The sequence below is a fragment of the Gymnoscopelus braueri genome (genome assembly GCF_963280865.1).
Source record: "Gymnoscopelus braueri genome assembly, chromosome: 7".
Taxonomy (NCBI): domain Eukaryota; kingdom Metazoa; phylum Chordata; class Actinopteri; order Myctophiformes; family Myctophidae; genus Gymnoscopelus; species Gymnoscopelus braueri.
In genome coordinates this window covers 4,109,655-4,125,955 of record NC_137608.1, presented here as the reverse complement: position 1 = coordinate 4,125,955, position 16,301 = coordinate 4,109,655, and the positions used below count along the sequence as shown (strand labels likewise).

The 16,301-nt window shown below is 43.0% G+C and overlaps 1 protein-coding gene across 1 annotated transcript in view; it reads right to left on the bottom strand.

Annotated features, from left to right (window-relative positions):
• Nucleotides 1-951: 951 nt before the first annotated feature.
• Nucleotides 952-16,301, bottom strand: part of LOC308088289 (protein NLRC3-like) — a gene marked incomplete at its 3' end in the record, with an annotated part of 28,685 nt that continues 13,335 nt past the window's right edge. The window contains exons 6-7 of the mRNA XM_080432690.1: nucleotides 1,341-1,520; nucleotides 952-1,064 (exon numbers count right to left, since the gene is read on the bottom strand). Of these exons, the coding sequence (XP_080288816.1) occupies nucleotides 952-1,064; nucleotides 1,341-1,520 (293 nt within the window). The remainder of the gene's footprint in view (nucleotides 1,065-1,340; nucleotides 1,521-16,301) is intronic.

The following is a 16,301-nucleotide window of genomic DNA, read 5'->3' as shown; positions in this document are numbered from 1 at the left end:
GGCGGCACTGTTACTCCTGCCCGCTTGTATGCCGGCTGGATCCTTACTGTGATCCAGCGGGTCAGACTAGCCTTTGACAGTGGTCTAAGCACTCCTGCTTCAGCACCCGAAGAGCTGGTCCGTTATTCTGTGGGCCCGTGTGGCCCTGATGTACGACACTAAGCTCTAACGGGGCAGACTGGGGACAGACTCTGTCTCCGTACTCCACCTATCTGCATGTCAAAGAGAGGACAGAGCTCAATCACCTGATTTGGACATGCCTCTGAGAGAATTTTGGGGAGAAAGGCCAGGTTGGGGCGTAAGACTGCTCCTCCATCATCCAGGCCTAGACCTGCAACACTCCAAACTACAGAGCTTGCAACTCCACAATTATCCTTGCAGATGCGACTGGTGAAGGCCATGTCCTGCTGCAGAGCCCAGCACACACTCAGTGATAGGGTGGTGGCTGCCACACCCATGCAGTAGAACCTGATAAATGAGGACGGCGTCGAACAGGAGCCGTCACACAGATCTCAGATAGAGGGGCACCTCGCCAGAAGGCCATGAGGCCGCAAGGCCCTGTGTGCCTGTTGGGGCTGGCCTGCCTGCCCACCTATATTCCTGCTGGAGTGTTTCTCAACCCAGTGAGGGAGCCCAGTTTTGGAGACCATCTGCCCAAGGCAGTCAGGTCTACACTTTCAAGGCCCTGACAGGGCCCAACAGTGACTGCAGCCCTCTTCACCACCCTGAGGAGGGTGGGAAGGGTGCAGTTCAATAGGCTGACTGGCTCATATTCTGATCAGGCCATAGGGTGGAATGCAGGAATATATACCAGCACCACCCAAGCATCGCCATGTAGGAAGCAGCAGCATCCCTCATGCACCGACAGGGACATTCTTGTAGCTGCGTTAACAGCAAGAATGCTGTCTCGAGAGAAGCCATTGCAGCCCCAGTGTTCACGGCTCAAATGGCTCATGCCGCCAATGGTCTGTAGCACACCCGTATGGTGACGCCTGCAAATTCTCTTGTCGAGGCGCTTGCCAAGTGCTGCCGGAGCCTGGCCACATCGTTGTGGCACTGCTCCTCTGAGCAAGCACACACCAGCCGGTCATCCAATTTTGGATGCGAAGGCTCTCCCGACGCCAAGGCCCCAGGACTGCGTCCAAGCCCCTTGTAACAAGCGCTGGGCTACTTTTGCTCTCTTTTAGGATTTTGTTTGTTTTACCTACTAACGAGCCACGATAGCAACCCCAAGAGGGGCGATTCAACGCTGGCTCTCTGAACTGCACACTGCAGTGGGTTAAATAGGCTGCCAACACTTGTAAGTAGTCTTCTCATAGACAAAATCCATCTCTACAGACCTGTCCACACCAGGCAGGGCAGGTAAAGAGGTGGAGCCATAGCTTGAGCTTGGCTCACACAGCTCTGCCACCCTGGGACGTGTAGTCTCTTGGGCTGAAGTGGAAACGGCTGGCCTCTTGCTGTGCCACACACCATATGTGGTGCGCTCCGCTTGTCCCTGACAGTACAGATGCGCTCCGCTGGAATCACCAAACCCGGTTCTCCAGCGAACTACGCCACAGCCGCGTAAACCGACCCAGTCGGCGATACGCTGTATAGTGTGCAATGACTGATTCAGGGGACCCCTGGCAGACCCAGCGCGTTCTGTCTAGCGTCACTGAGACCAGATCCACAGACAGAACTCCGCCACGGACACGTAAACCGACCCAATCGGTGATACGCCGTATAGCGGGCTATAATGGCCACCCAGGTTGTGTTCGACAGACCACCAGCGCGCCCCGCCAAGTGTTTCCACTGACGGGACTCCGCCACGAACGCGTGAACCGGCCTAGCCGGTAATACGCCGTATATCGGCCTCTAATGGCTGCTTTATGTGTGTTTACCACATTGTGTGCCAAAACCGTAAATATACGGTTTTGCAAAAAGTGACGATGAGTGCCAAAAAGCCCCAAAAAAGCGTAAATATATGTTTTTTTTACCTTTGTCTTTTTTTCTTTTTTTTCCATAAGGAGGGGGGGGGGGGCTAGCGCAGCCCTGGAATCACCCATGAACACTCTAAGAAGTAAGGGACAGATGGATCACTGTGCCAAAAAATCGGGCTCCCATCCGCTTCCATTCTATCTCCTTGCTAAAAACCTCTGTATCGCCTTTTGATTGATTGATTGATTGATTGAAAATTTTATTAGGCAAAAGAATGTAAAACAACACAGTTACATTTATAATGCTTTTGTCTAAAAGGTCCGGCCAAAAAAGTCCTTGCAGACTTGTTTCCGTTGGGGTCCTTGAGTTAATTTCATAGACATATATAGTAGCAACCAAACAGTTCAAAAATCAACATGAAAATACAGATAATACAGAAAAAATACCACTATGTACAAAAAAAGCATTTAAAAAATATATGTACAAAAAAAAGGGGGGGGGGGAGCATGGAAAAATAAAAATTATATACAAAAAAAGCATGAGGAAATACAAAATATGTACAAAAAAGAGGAGGGGGGGGGGTCGTCTGTCTACAGGGAAACTGGTACTAGCTCCTCTTTCGGCCTCCAGAAAGATGGGTTTTTAGGGCTGTTTTGAATGAGCCCAGCGAACTGCATTTTTTGAGGGATGGGGTTAGACTATTCCATTCCTTGGTGGCTGTGCTATAGAAGGAGAATTTGCCCATGTTTGTTTTATGGGTGGGTGGTACCAGATTGTTGTTTACGCTCCCTCTAGTTTCGTGGCTGTGGGTGTCACTAACGTTTTCGAGGTATTTATACAGATATGCGGGTATAGGGGGCATATCGGGCAAATCTGCATTTACAATTTTGAAGACCAGACCCATTTTTAGTTGTTTAACCCTGTCTTCCACCCTGAGCCAGCCTAGGCTGGCAAAGTGAGTGGGAGAGAGGTGGGTCATGGGTCCCAGTCCGAGAAGTAGTCGGATCAGTTTGTTTTGGGAGGTTTGAAGCTTAGTCTTCAGTGACACTGAGGTGTAGGAGTACCAAGAGGAGCTAGCATAGTCAAAAAGGGGCTGAATCAGGGCCCCTGAGAGGGTCCTGAGGGCCTGAGGGTTGACAAAAGAGGAAACTCTGCCCATAAATCTGGTTCTCTGGTTTACTCCTTTGACCACCTTTGCTGCCATGCTTTCACCTGTCAGGTATTTGTCAAGAATACATCCCAAATAGGTAATCTCTTCTTTGCTAGTGATGATAGTGTCATCGACTTTGACCTTGAAGTCATTTACCTTCATTTTACTGAGGGAATGTTTGGTCTTGTTTGGCCTTAACTTTTTACAGTGGGCAAAACGAGTCATTCTCGATGCGCGATCGCTCTGCAGTGGTGACTCGCATGAGACATGTTGTTGTTCCAGGCTTTAGCCAGGACCATCGCGCACCCTGCACACATGCATTGTTTTTCATGGATTGCTCGTCGTGGAGTCTACAGCTTTAAACAGCACAGCGCAGCGCAACGGTGAGATTTCTGGTACCGAACGTAATCTAAAATTTGGGCACCCAATGTGTTAACAGACCACCAGCACGCCCGCCAAGTGTTTCCACTGACGGGACTCCACCACGGACGCGTGAACCGACACAATCGGTGATACGCCGTAAAACGGGCTATAATGACTGTCCACACTTCCACCAGCTGTTTCCACTGACGGGACTCCGCCACGGACGCGTAAACCGACACAATCGATGATACGCCGTAAAACGGGCTATAATGACTGTCCACACTTCCTTACTTGTTTGTTTGTTTGCTTACAAACGAGCCGTGACAGCAACCCAGAGAGGAGCGACTCAACGCCAGCTCTCCGAACTGCACCTTGCAGTGGATTCCAACGGCTGCCAACTCGTAAGTAGTTTCTCCAAAAAATAACTTTCAAAAAGTTTCTGTTCTTGATAAGGTTTGCTCTACACTTTTTGCTCAGAAGACCCACGTCTTAGACTGCTCAGTGGAGATCAAAACATCTGTGTAATCACGCACAGCTGGACCTTATATAGGGCTGGGCGTGCCAGTAGGACTGGTGTGTCTTAAAGAAATATCCATGTTTTATGTGAGGTGGGGTCATTCCTCATACATATGAAATATGTTGGGTGGAGAGATAGTCTCGATACGATAGAGAACTAGAAAAAGTGCTCCTCGTAGCACAGGTCTCCGCCAGGTCAGGTACGTTATTGTGGCCTCCTGGTGGCGCTATAATAGGCCAATGTGAAAAGGGTGCCATTTCTTCTTAGGCCTTTCACGGCAATCGGACACTGCATTCATGATTTGAGGCATTTTGTTCCAAATATGTGTTTTGCTAAATTAGACCTGCTGGTGGCACTATAACAGGCCAATGTGAAATGGGTGGCATTTCTACCTCGGCCTAGTGGGAATGTGCGTGTGAAATTTCATGGAAATTGCAAGCTGCGTTCATGATTTCAGGCATTTTGTTCAAAACTGACCAATCCTGCAAACTTTGGAAGCCAACCTTAGCCAATCAGGATGGAATATGGAAAATCGGACAGATCCGGGTTGATCACATGACTATAGAGATACTGTGTACCAATTTGCATGACGTTTGGATAACATTTGTAGGAGTAAAGTCAAAAAATTGGTTTTGCTCAAATCGGCCCCCTGGTGGCTCTATAACAGGCCCATGTGAAAAATTTGGGGCAGAGGTTCTGAATTGGCATCGAGGGAGTGTGTGTGCACAGTTTCGCTGCGAGCGGGCCAACGGTGCCGGAGATTAGCTGGTAACACACGGACGGACGGACGGACGGACGGGGGGGGGGTAAAACATACTCTCTCGCAGGCCTTTTGGCCTGGCGGAGACAACAAGTAGACAGAAATTGTACCATCTTATAATGAGCATTAGTGAGGACCAGTTAAAAGAAGTCCCTTAAAGGGACAGTTCGCCGATTTTGATAAAAATCCTATTTTTATGAAGTCTAGGACCCCATAAACATGATCCTGTTTTTTTTTTGTGTTGTATCTGTGTTTTTAGATTTTTGATCCGTGAGACGCCAACCATAGTGTCAAATGACGTTTTCAGAAGTGTCTCACCTTATGTCCGCACTACATGACTGCAGGTGACTACAGGTGTAGTTCAAATCCAAACCAACCCCCATAGCTCAAAGGACCGTCCCCGAAGGTGTCGCCTAACATCTTGTTCAACCTTCTTTCCCCACTCGGCCACTCCCATTAGCTACCTCACATGTACTATCATGGCGTCTGCAAATATATCAGAGTTACACTTTGGTACCCGGACCCACACGGGCAGTGAGGAGCAACAACCCGTCGGGGATGTTTCTTAGTGGAACTGACAGAATGTACACGGACCATGGACGGTGGACGCTTGTCTCTCGAGTAAGTAAACATGCTGTAAAGTTGCCACTATCACTATAATCTCATGTTGTATCCCTCGGGTAGACTAAACTAGCTCGTGGAGCCGTGGCGTGAACGGAACGTTTGTTATTGTTGACTTTGACTGTAGCCTCGGAAACCCATGTCTTTTTTTTGGAACATGACTGTCGTGGCGGAACTTCAACCTGGTTGTGGCACTTTCTCCATTCACAGCCCTTTCATCTACATAAACGTTCATATTTCAAATATGAAATTCCTACCCCGTGGCCACAGATGTTCCAATTGGAATCGGATGGGTCTAAGTACCCGTATCTTCCGTATTGTTCAATAAAAAAACATTTAAATCCGAACGGTGGCCATTTTCTCTTAGATGTATCAGAGTGCAATATACATCCCAACCGATAGGGTCGCAATTTTGATTTTGCGTGATTGAAAGCATAAGAAGAAAATGGCCACCGATTGGATTAAAATGCTTTTTATTAAACAATACGGAAGATACTGGTACTTAGACCCACTCGATTCAAATTGTAACATCCGTGGCATGAGGTCAGCACTTTATAGTTGAAATCTGAACGTTTATGTAGATGTACGGTCTGTACATGTAGATTAGAAAGTGCAAACACCAGGTTGAAGCTCCGCCATGACTGTCATGTTTCAGAGCTACTGAGTTTCATGACGTCGGCGGGCGGCTGGTCCCAAAAATAGCAGATCTACAAGCTCACAACGCGTAGCGGACTCGACACTTTGTGAGCTTGTAGGTCTGCTATTTTTGGTGCGCATGCAACTAAGAATAAATTAGGTATCACGTCGGATGATATCCATGTAAACTACAAGTCTAATCTAATGTGTTCTTTCCAATGACACGACAGAAAGTTGTGATCAGCCTGCAAAAATGAAGGAACTGCAGATGAAGACCTGGGACAACAGCCATATTTTTTTTTTTTCTAAATAAAACGGTTACATTTACACACTGCTTGCTCTACTCATTGGTATATTCTACATTGTGTAAGCATTTATAATGACAAAATGTATGTACACCCAATTCTATAAGGGTTCTTTTGAACTGTTTCATGATAGGAGATGGTCTTTCATTTGGCAGAATGGTACATAATTACATGACTGTAAGCATTACAGATATAATAGTGAAAAACTCTTGTACATTCTGTTAGTGTTTACTTCTACATGTAATCATAATTTTTCTGGGGACCCCAGCACATTGGATTCAACTTTACTGGTCTTAGATACAATAGGCTATAGTAAAACCTAATATTATCCATATACACCAATTGAAAGCATGAAACAGTATCATTTGAAAAAAAAACAACAAAAAAAAAAACGATTAGGCTGTGTATGACAAGAGTATTTGAACATTAGCATGTCATCGATTCTAAAGTAATGGCCATCATGTGTTCTATAAGTTTAGTCCAAAGAATATAACTGGAAATGACAGTGAAACATTATGTTCTCAGAAATAAGGAATCACACATGACATGAGTATGAAACGTTTTGTTTTATTATTATATTGTTGACTATGCCTCATCGCCATGGATGTCCCAACTATAGATGGATGTCACCAGCACCAGACTGTCTTCATGGTGGGAACTGGGAAGGAATGTTGAACACACACACACACACACACACACACACACACACACACACACACACACACACACACACACACACATTTGCGCTACTCTGCTAATTTACACATGATATTTAGTTTGCTAAAAGATGCAATCAATACAGAACACAATACAACAGCAGCAAAGATTGAATAGTTTCACGGAACGGAACATTCAAGTCTATTCAGTGTTGCCAGATCTTGTGAGAGAAATAAGCAACCAGGTCTATGAAAACAAGCCCAAAAGAAAATACCTATGCCAAGAGCACTTGAAACCTAGACATGGGCTATTTGAAAATTGCCGATCTACAAGCTCACAACGCGTAGCGATGTGACGCATTGTGAGGTTGTAGATCAGCTATTTTCTAAGAAATCTTCAGGGAAAAAAGCGCTAAATGTATGGAATATTTTTGAAACATTTCAACAACACAAATCTGGTACAGGGGTCCTTGGCAGAAATTATAATTTCAGATTAGGGTCCGTGGACAAGTACACAATTATTTTATTTATGTATTTAAAAACAAGCCCAAAAAAGGTAACCCGCAACTACCAATATTTACAAAGTCCCAGAGTCGCTTATAATAAGCAGACATGGCAACGGTTGATGTTGACGACAACATCAACAACATGTGTTGATGTTGTTGTAGTGAGAACTGGGAGGGGTAAGTTACAATGTAGACCACACCCCCACGCAGCCTTCCCTCCCCACAAGGAGGGGCAGTGCCCCAAAGCATTATGGTCATTGTAGTAATGCAGCAGTCCAGTCAAACCCCAGTCAAAAACACATACTTCTATATTAGTGGGGCGGCGTAGCACGACAATCGTTCACTTTTGTGATTAAAGCGCCAAATTTGGTAGAGGTGTTGATTGATATATTGGGAACCAATCTGGATATTGGGCCATCACAAATTCTCACCCTGGTGGGCGTGGCAGCCATTTTTCAAAATGGCCACCAGTGGTTGATCAAATCTTCCACATTTTTGTCCTAGTAGGCCCAAATGTTGCTCAAGTATTTGAGTATGAAGGTGTGTGGGTGTGTTCATGCCTAAAAGGGGGCGTTGCAATGGGAGTGAACTAGATAACAGCAATATTATGGGAGAATTGTTCAAATGGTGATACAAGCGGGATATTTGGTAAAAATCTTCTTTGGAGATCACGCTTCGATTTAGGAAACCAGGCCACTCTTAAATCAAAGATGGCAGCCTTTTTTCAAGATGGCCGCCAAAATTAGTTTTTGCATTTTTGCATATCTTTGCCTATAATCATTTGAGGTCAATCACCAGATCACAAAATAGCACTCCCATAGTATGTTTTTGAACATTTTCAAACAGGAGTTACCATTTATAATCATCTAAATTAAAACTTTTCAGAAACACGCCCTACAACTGTGCTCACAGTCAAACTTAGTGATTAAAGCAAAACAAAATCTCATGAATGAACCTGTACAAAACTAAATCTGCATGCCGTTTCCAAGCCGTACAGCATCATGGCTGGTCCCCCTCCCGTCTTATACATCTTCCCTCTCACTGGTCACTGGTATACTTCTGTTACGAATAACTCCTGACACTTTCCTCCATCTGTTTCCTCAAAGTGCTCCTTCCATCTTCTCAGCACACTGTCTTTGGTTGCTAGAACATTTCCATCCATCCTTTATCACCTTAACCTGTTGCTCATCCTTCCCATCTCAGTGCCAAAAGGTGCAGGTCCTTTTCTCCCTCCTTGGTGTCCAACCTTTCATACAACTACTCATACTCCATTCCTTAACCCTCACCACCTTTCTCTCTGCCTTACCCCTCATCTCTTTGTACTCCTCCCTACTTTCTCTCTGGCTGCCTTTCTTATCTCCTCCCTGAGCTCCACACAGCATTGTTCTATCTTCATCTTCACACCAGCCATGCTTGAGTAGCCTACTGCAGGCTCCAAGGGCCCAGCTTCCTGCTTTGAAATAGTCTATATAGGAAGTCAAAGTTCATATGAATGGCCAGTAGGTTTGCTGTTTTACCCCTGCTGATGTCAGAATGATTTTTTCTCCATTCAAGTGGATGGGTTTTAGACTTGATTTAATTACCTTAATAAACATTGTCATAAATACTATATGCTTCCAGTCGCTAGTTTAAAGTCTTCTTTCAATCACCATGATATGCGTTTTGGGAAATTATGGTCCCGTTTATTTTTAAATTGATGATACAGTAGGGTATGCTGGGGGGCGGGATGATTTGATTGACAAGCTACCCAACCAATAGCATACTTCCCGGTTGCGCAGGATATGACGCGATATGACACGATATAGAAAGATGGCGGATTTGAAATTCCTGAACAATCGGCTTCATTTACGGTCTGTAGAAACCAGTGGCGTCACTTTGTCCATACATTTTTACAGTCTATGTGCTACTCATACGCTGGCACCGTCAACGTAAATGGTAACTCCTGTTTGAAAATGTTCAAAAACATACTATGGTCGTGCTATTTGGTGATTTGGTAATTGACCTCAAATCATTTTAGGTAAAGATATGCAGAAATGACTTTGGTGGCCATCTTGAAAAAAAATGGCTGCCATCTTTGATTTATGAGTGGCCCGGTTTTCTAAATCGAAGCGTGATGGCCAAAGATGATTTGTACCAAATGTCCCGCTTGTATCACCATTTGAACAATTCTCCCAAATGTTGCTGTTATCTAGGCCACTCCCATTGCAACGCCCCCTTTTAGATAATTAATATGAACACACCCACACACCATACTCACATACTTGAGCAACATTTGGGCCTACTAGGACAAAAAATAGGAAGATTTGATCAACCGCTGGTGGCCATTTTGAAAAATGGCTGCCACGCCCACCAGGGTGAGAATTTGTGATGGCCCAATATCCAGTTTTGTTCCCAATATATCGATCAACACTTCTGCCAAATGTGGCGCTTTAATCACAAAATGTTACGATTAGGCTGATATATCGTGCCACGCCGCCCCACTATATTGTTCTGGCCATAGGGTGCAAATTTCAAAATTTGCTACTGTTGTCTACTACAAATATTATTAACATTGAGTGACATTAAGTTCCCAGGGGTGAACTGCTCCTTTAAGCTTTAAGACAGATTCATGTCTATGGTGTTTAAATGGCCTTACTCTGGATAAGAGATAAGATAAGAGTCCATAGATAAGAGTAATCTATAAACAAAGGACATTACAGCTAACATTCATCTCCTGCATTACTTATCTCTCCCCTCTGGAACTGTTAACACTGTGATATTCAGTTTACATGTTATGTAAATAATATGCTATTGTATTGTGCACTATTTTGCTAGTTAAGTGTGCCTGCCATGTAATGGCAAAACACTTATTGAGATCCGCCATACTTATAAATATTTAATATTTAACGCCGCAAAAGTTCGGTCGTCCGTAAGCCGCACGGTTTACACTACCGCCGCAATATATACATCAAAACGTGCGGCTTGGTCGGGAATGATGTGCTCGGAAATGAATTTCCGTTACGCGTTGCAACGTTATTCAGCAGAACGTAGCTGTAGCTTTGGAGTCAGAATCGCTATGCGACCTGTGAAGCTACAGCTACGTTCTGCTGGCAAATGTAAACACACTGAGCCGCTACTTCCTACTCCCGGTCCGTCCGCAGGATGTTTCCCACACCAGATTCTTGCCCCAGTAAATTCCCGCGGAAACAGGTGGATATATTTGTTCGCAGACCCCCATTTAGGGGGGGGGTAGGCAAAGTTTCTGAGCATTCTGGGCACTTTTTAAAACCGGAAGTGAATCGATCCACTTCCGGGTTGCACCATTGATCTCCACACCCCTCAGAGAGTGTGTGGGTGATAATATTATTTATTTATTTTTAATTAGGGAAAAAAAATTCGGGGGGAAAAAAAACACGGGGTCCACGGACCCCACTTTGATAACCAGTTGGACGTGTGGCCCTACTCCAAAGGATACATGTACTAATGATAACCCCACCCTCCTGCCATAAGAAACCTTACTCTTGTCCCTATAGTAGGGGGCACTAATTGAAAAATCGTTACGCGGCGGATAAAAGCATGAAATTTGATACAGATGTCCCTTGGGTCATCCTAAAACATCCTAGAAGGGGTGCCCAAAAACATCTTAAACAGGAAGTGAGTTATGGACAAAATCCAAAATGGCCACCTAAACTGTTGACCGTTGACTCAAAAGACACCAAAATAATCTCCAAAAAGCATAAAATGTGGCACACATGTCCCTTGGGTCATCCTAAGACATCCTAGAAGGGGTGCCCACAAAAATCTGAAACAGGAAGTGAGTTATTGACCAAATTGAAAATGGCCGCCTAGTGTTGTCGATTGACTCAAAAGACAACTAAAGAATCTCCAAAAAATATAAAATGTGTCACACATGTCCCTTGGGTCATCCTAAGACATCCTAGAAGGGGTGCCCAAAAAAGTCTTCAACAGGAAGTGAGTTATTGACTAAATTGAAAATGGCCGCCTACAGTGTTGGCGATTGACTCAAAAAGCCTATAGAATCTCCAAAAAGCATACAATTTGGCACATATGTCCCTTGGGTAATCCTAACACATCCTAGAAGGGGTGCCCAAAATAATCTGAAACAGGAAGTGAGTTATTGACTAAATTGAAAATGGCCGCCTACAGTGTTGAAAGATGATGCAAGATACCTAAAGAATCTCATAAAAGCATGAAATGTGGTACAAATGTCCCTTGGGTGATCTGAACGCATCCTACAAGGGGTGCCCAAAAAGGTTTTAAACAGTAAGTGACCGCCTAAAGCAGTTGACACAAAAGAAAACATAAAGGGACGTCATAAAAGTGTATAATTTGGTACGTACATTGAGTGCTTCTTAATATATCCTAGAAGGGGTTATTTATTTGTTTGTTTGCTTGTTTATTAAACTTTTTAGGAAGGGACCATGTTGAAGAAATTCTAAATGGCTGTTTAAACAGTTGACCATGGCAGTCTGCATATTATGCAGACTCAATACGACAGGTTATGCAGTGCATAACCTGCCGTATTTTGTAGTCTACCTTCTGTTTTTATTTCTACATCACTTATTTATTTTACTTTCTGCATAATTTTTTTATTGTACTCTTTGAATCTTCTTTATTTATCTAACTCTCTGCATATTCTTATTTATTTTACTCTGCATCTTATCTTACTCTGCATATTCTTATTTTACTCTCTGCATCTTATTTATTTTGCACTCTACATCTTCTTGCTTGTTTTACACTCTATCTTCTCATGTATTTTCTTCTTGATCATTACTGTTTTTTTGTGATTAGTGTTTAGTAACTACATTCATGTGTGCCATTTCGCAATTACCAGCACATTGGCATAATGCTCTGCAAGGTAACCCAGCATCCCGGCATCTACACTTTCTCGAACAGAAGGGCTCAGCTTTGCAGCCACACTTGAGTTCTCTATAAACTTAAGCAGCCTCTGGCAAGAGTGTCCATAAAGGTGTCCACGAATCAGCGACTTTAATCCATCCATATTTGTCAGGAGATGGTAGAGATTGCATAGCTTTCAGGCTTCTGGACCAAATGCCAGATTGGCTGCTCGATTTGAATATTGTAGCAGTGCAGCCCGTGTGGGAGGAGTGTTTTCCATTGAGAGACTATTAAAACTTTTTTTTGGCACCCTTTAGGATGCATTCAGATCACCCAAGGGACATTTGTACCAAATGTCATGCTTTTATGAGATTATTTTTTATGAGTGAGTGTCTTTTGCATCATCTGTCAACACTGTACACGGCCATTTTCAATTTAGTCAATAACTCACTTCCTGTTTCAGATCATTTCAGGCACCCCTTCTAGGATGTCTTAGGATGACCCAAGGGACATGTATGCCAAATTATATGCTTTTATGAGATTCTTTAGTTGTCTTTTGAGTCAATAGATAACACTGTAGGCGGCCATTTTAAATGTTGTCAATAACTCAGTTCCTGCTTGAGATTTTTTTGGGCACCCCTTCTAGGATGTCTTAGGATGACCAAAAGGACATGTGTGCCAAATTGTATGCTTTTATGAGATTCTTTAGTTGTCTTTTGAGTCAATTGACAACACTAGGCGGCCATTTTCAATTTAGTCAATAACTCACTTCCTGTTTGAGATTCCTTTGGGCACCCCTTCTAGGATGTCTTAGGATGACCCAAGGGACATATGTGCCAAATTGTATGCTTTTTGGAGATTCTTTTGGTGTCTTTTGAGTCAACGGTCAACAGTTTAGGTGGCCATTTTGAATTTTGTCCATAACTCACTTCCTGTTTAAGATTTTTTTTGGGCACCCCTTCTAGGATGTTTTAGGATGACCCAAAGGACATCTGTATCAAATTTCATGCTTTTATCCGCCGCGTAACGATTTGGCCATTTTTGGTGGTTAGTACCCCCTACTACTACCCATCATCATACATGCCCCAATCCCCCATCTCTTGCACATCCCCACCCCATCCACGTGTATCCTATAAGGCTACTGTTTTCTTCATTTAAAAAACAAATTAATCTCAATAGGGATATTTTTAGGAGAGGAGAGGACCACACAGTGTTAAACAGTGTAACCTGCACTCTTAACCGGATCTGTAAAGTTTTTTTTTTAACATGGGTTTGAATGGGGGACTAAAAGGGGGCATGGCTACGTGGTTGGGGGTCCCCGGACCCCTCTTTGATAACCAGTTGGACTTGTGGCCAATTAGAGGAGAGGAGAGGACCACACAGTGTTAAACAGTGTAACCTGCACTCTGAACCGGATCTGTAAAGGTTTATTTTTTAACATGGGTTTGAATGGGGGACTAATAAGGGGGCGTGGCTACGTGGTTTTGCCGATTACGTTGCCGTGGTAACGCGAAACGTTAAGAAAAGTAATAGCCTGGTTGGACCGGTCGTTCCGCACGTTTTGATATATACATTGCCGGGGACGTGTAAACCGTGTGGGAGGAGTAGCATTTGGGGCGCCGCGTGTGGCCAAAAGGGGCGGGTTTCGATTTCTTTTGCGAATAACGACGCAATGGTAACGCGTAACGGCAATAAACTTCCGAGCACACTATTCCCGGCCAAGCCGCACGTTTTGATGTGTACATTGCCGGGGTAGTGTAAGCTGTGCGGCTGTTACGGACGACCGAAATTTTGTTGGGATAAATATTAATAAGTATGGCGGAATACAACAAGTGTTTTGCCATTACATGGCAGGCACACTTAATTACCAGTAGTCACTGAAAGCTTTTAAGCCATAAAGGATTCTAAAATGATAAACCTTTCTCTTCTTTCTCACACCCCTAACTTCACCCCCTACTTCTCAACAGAATCATTTCTGGGAGGTGATTCCTGCTCCCAGAATCAGCAGTAGAATGTCTCCTGCTCCCATTGGATGGATTCATGAACCTGTCCTCACCACACAGCCATGACGGTCACTTTGGACCAGAGGACCATAAGAGCATCAGTGAGGTTGACTGTGACTGTGGTGACCTAACACAGGTTTTGGAGGAGACTTGATGAAGAGAATAGAAGAGAAGAGGAAGGATTCCTCCAACCAGTGTCCTTGAAACAGGCAAATAAAGGACCAGTTCACTGTTCCCTGTAGGTCTCAATGTACGGTGAGAAATGGGGGTCTTTTAGATCTGACATGACCACCACGTTGCTTCTAATTGCTTAATGTAAAGGAATGTTTTGAGCACTGAGAGAACTGTTTCGTTACAAAACACACATCATTACTCACCTTTGCATTTGACTGTATTGTGATGGTTGAGTTGTGTATTCTAGGTTTTACCAATGTGTTCAGCACAGACTTCAGAGTGTGTTAAGTCTAACAGGTCTAACATGTTAATGTTCAATATATGCATTGTGGTGTATAAAGTTAATGTTTGTTCCTTAAACACTGAACCACTTAAAGGAGTAGTTCACCCAAAAATGTACTTATTTTCCATCAATTACACACCCCATGAAGCATTGAAATCATGGAGATCTTTTAGTTTTTGTCGTGTTCCTGGGCCAATAATTTGATGACCGGCGGTCTCTCCGGTAGAAGACACAAAGAGTCTCCTTTGAGTCTCCTACCGGAAACAGTATCATTTTTCCATCATCATCGCCTTTCATCAAATTATTGACTTAGGAATGCGACAAAAACTAACAAATCTCCATGAATTCAAGGCTTCATGGGGTTTGTAATTGATAGAAAACAAGTCATATTTTGGGTAAACTACTCCTTTTACCAAAAACATAAAAACAATAATCATTTGTATTGAAAATAGTGACTTTGTAATCTCACATGAGCTTATATATATTTATTTTTTTCAAAATATATTTTTTTCACCTGGGTTAAAGTGTTTGCAGAAATTAGCTTGAGTAGTTTAAACGTTGCAAAAAACTGTCCAATACAATTCATTATATCTACCAGTGAATTATACTTGAGTTTAAGTTCAACTTTAATTTCAGAGCATTGGCTTGTTTTGTTGTCTCTCATTTCTATTTTATTGTTTTATTTGTATTTTAAGTATTTGAGTTTACATCCAGTTTTACATCCTTGAATAAGTTTGAAACCAATTCTTGTTGTTTGCCTAATAAAATTCAAGATATGTTGAATATAGTTTGTATCCCCAGGGTTGTTGTTGTGCATGAAAGACAATGTGCATTAATTTAAATAATTGCCCCCCCCCCCCCTTTTTTTTTAAATAGGGTGGCAGGAGTTTTACTTCAATGATTATAAATGCAGACCCTACTAGATCCGCATTTTACTTTTATGGTTGTTGTTAGAGTAGGCTCCCTCTGGTTATTGCTGTCTTTCTATGTGCTTTTAAATGGCTTGCTTGAACTTTTTCAGAACACATGTTAACATGACATAATGGGTCTATAATGACACATTGATACATAAATAGATCAATATGTGTTCTAACATGACATAATGTGTCTATAGTGACACATTGATACATAAATAGATCATTGATCTATGTATGTATCAACAAGTCATTATACTGTAGACGTGCACATTATGTCATTTTAGACCACATTGATCTAGCCAAACATAGCAGATCTACAAGCTCACACTGTCATCAGTTCACTGATGAACAGTGCTGTCAAACAAAGAAATCTATGAAAAAGTTTAATATGAAACACAATTGTATACAATATGTGATGGGGGTCCCTGCTTCATCTCTCTCTCAGCTAAGGGGTCCTTGCCTCCTTGGCCTAAAAAAAACGATGAAGACCCCTGACTAACCCTAACCCTAATTCACAAAAGGAAGATTATATTATTTATGTATCAACAATCTATCATTATCTACACATTATGACATGTTGGATCACACTTCTGTTGTCAGTGCTTTTATACTTTCATCATAATTCACACAATGAGGATGTAAAATGTTAAT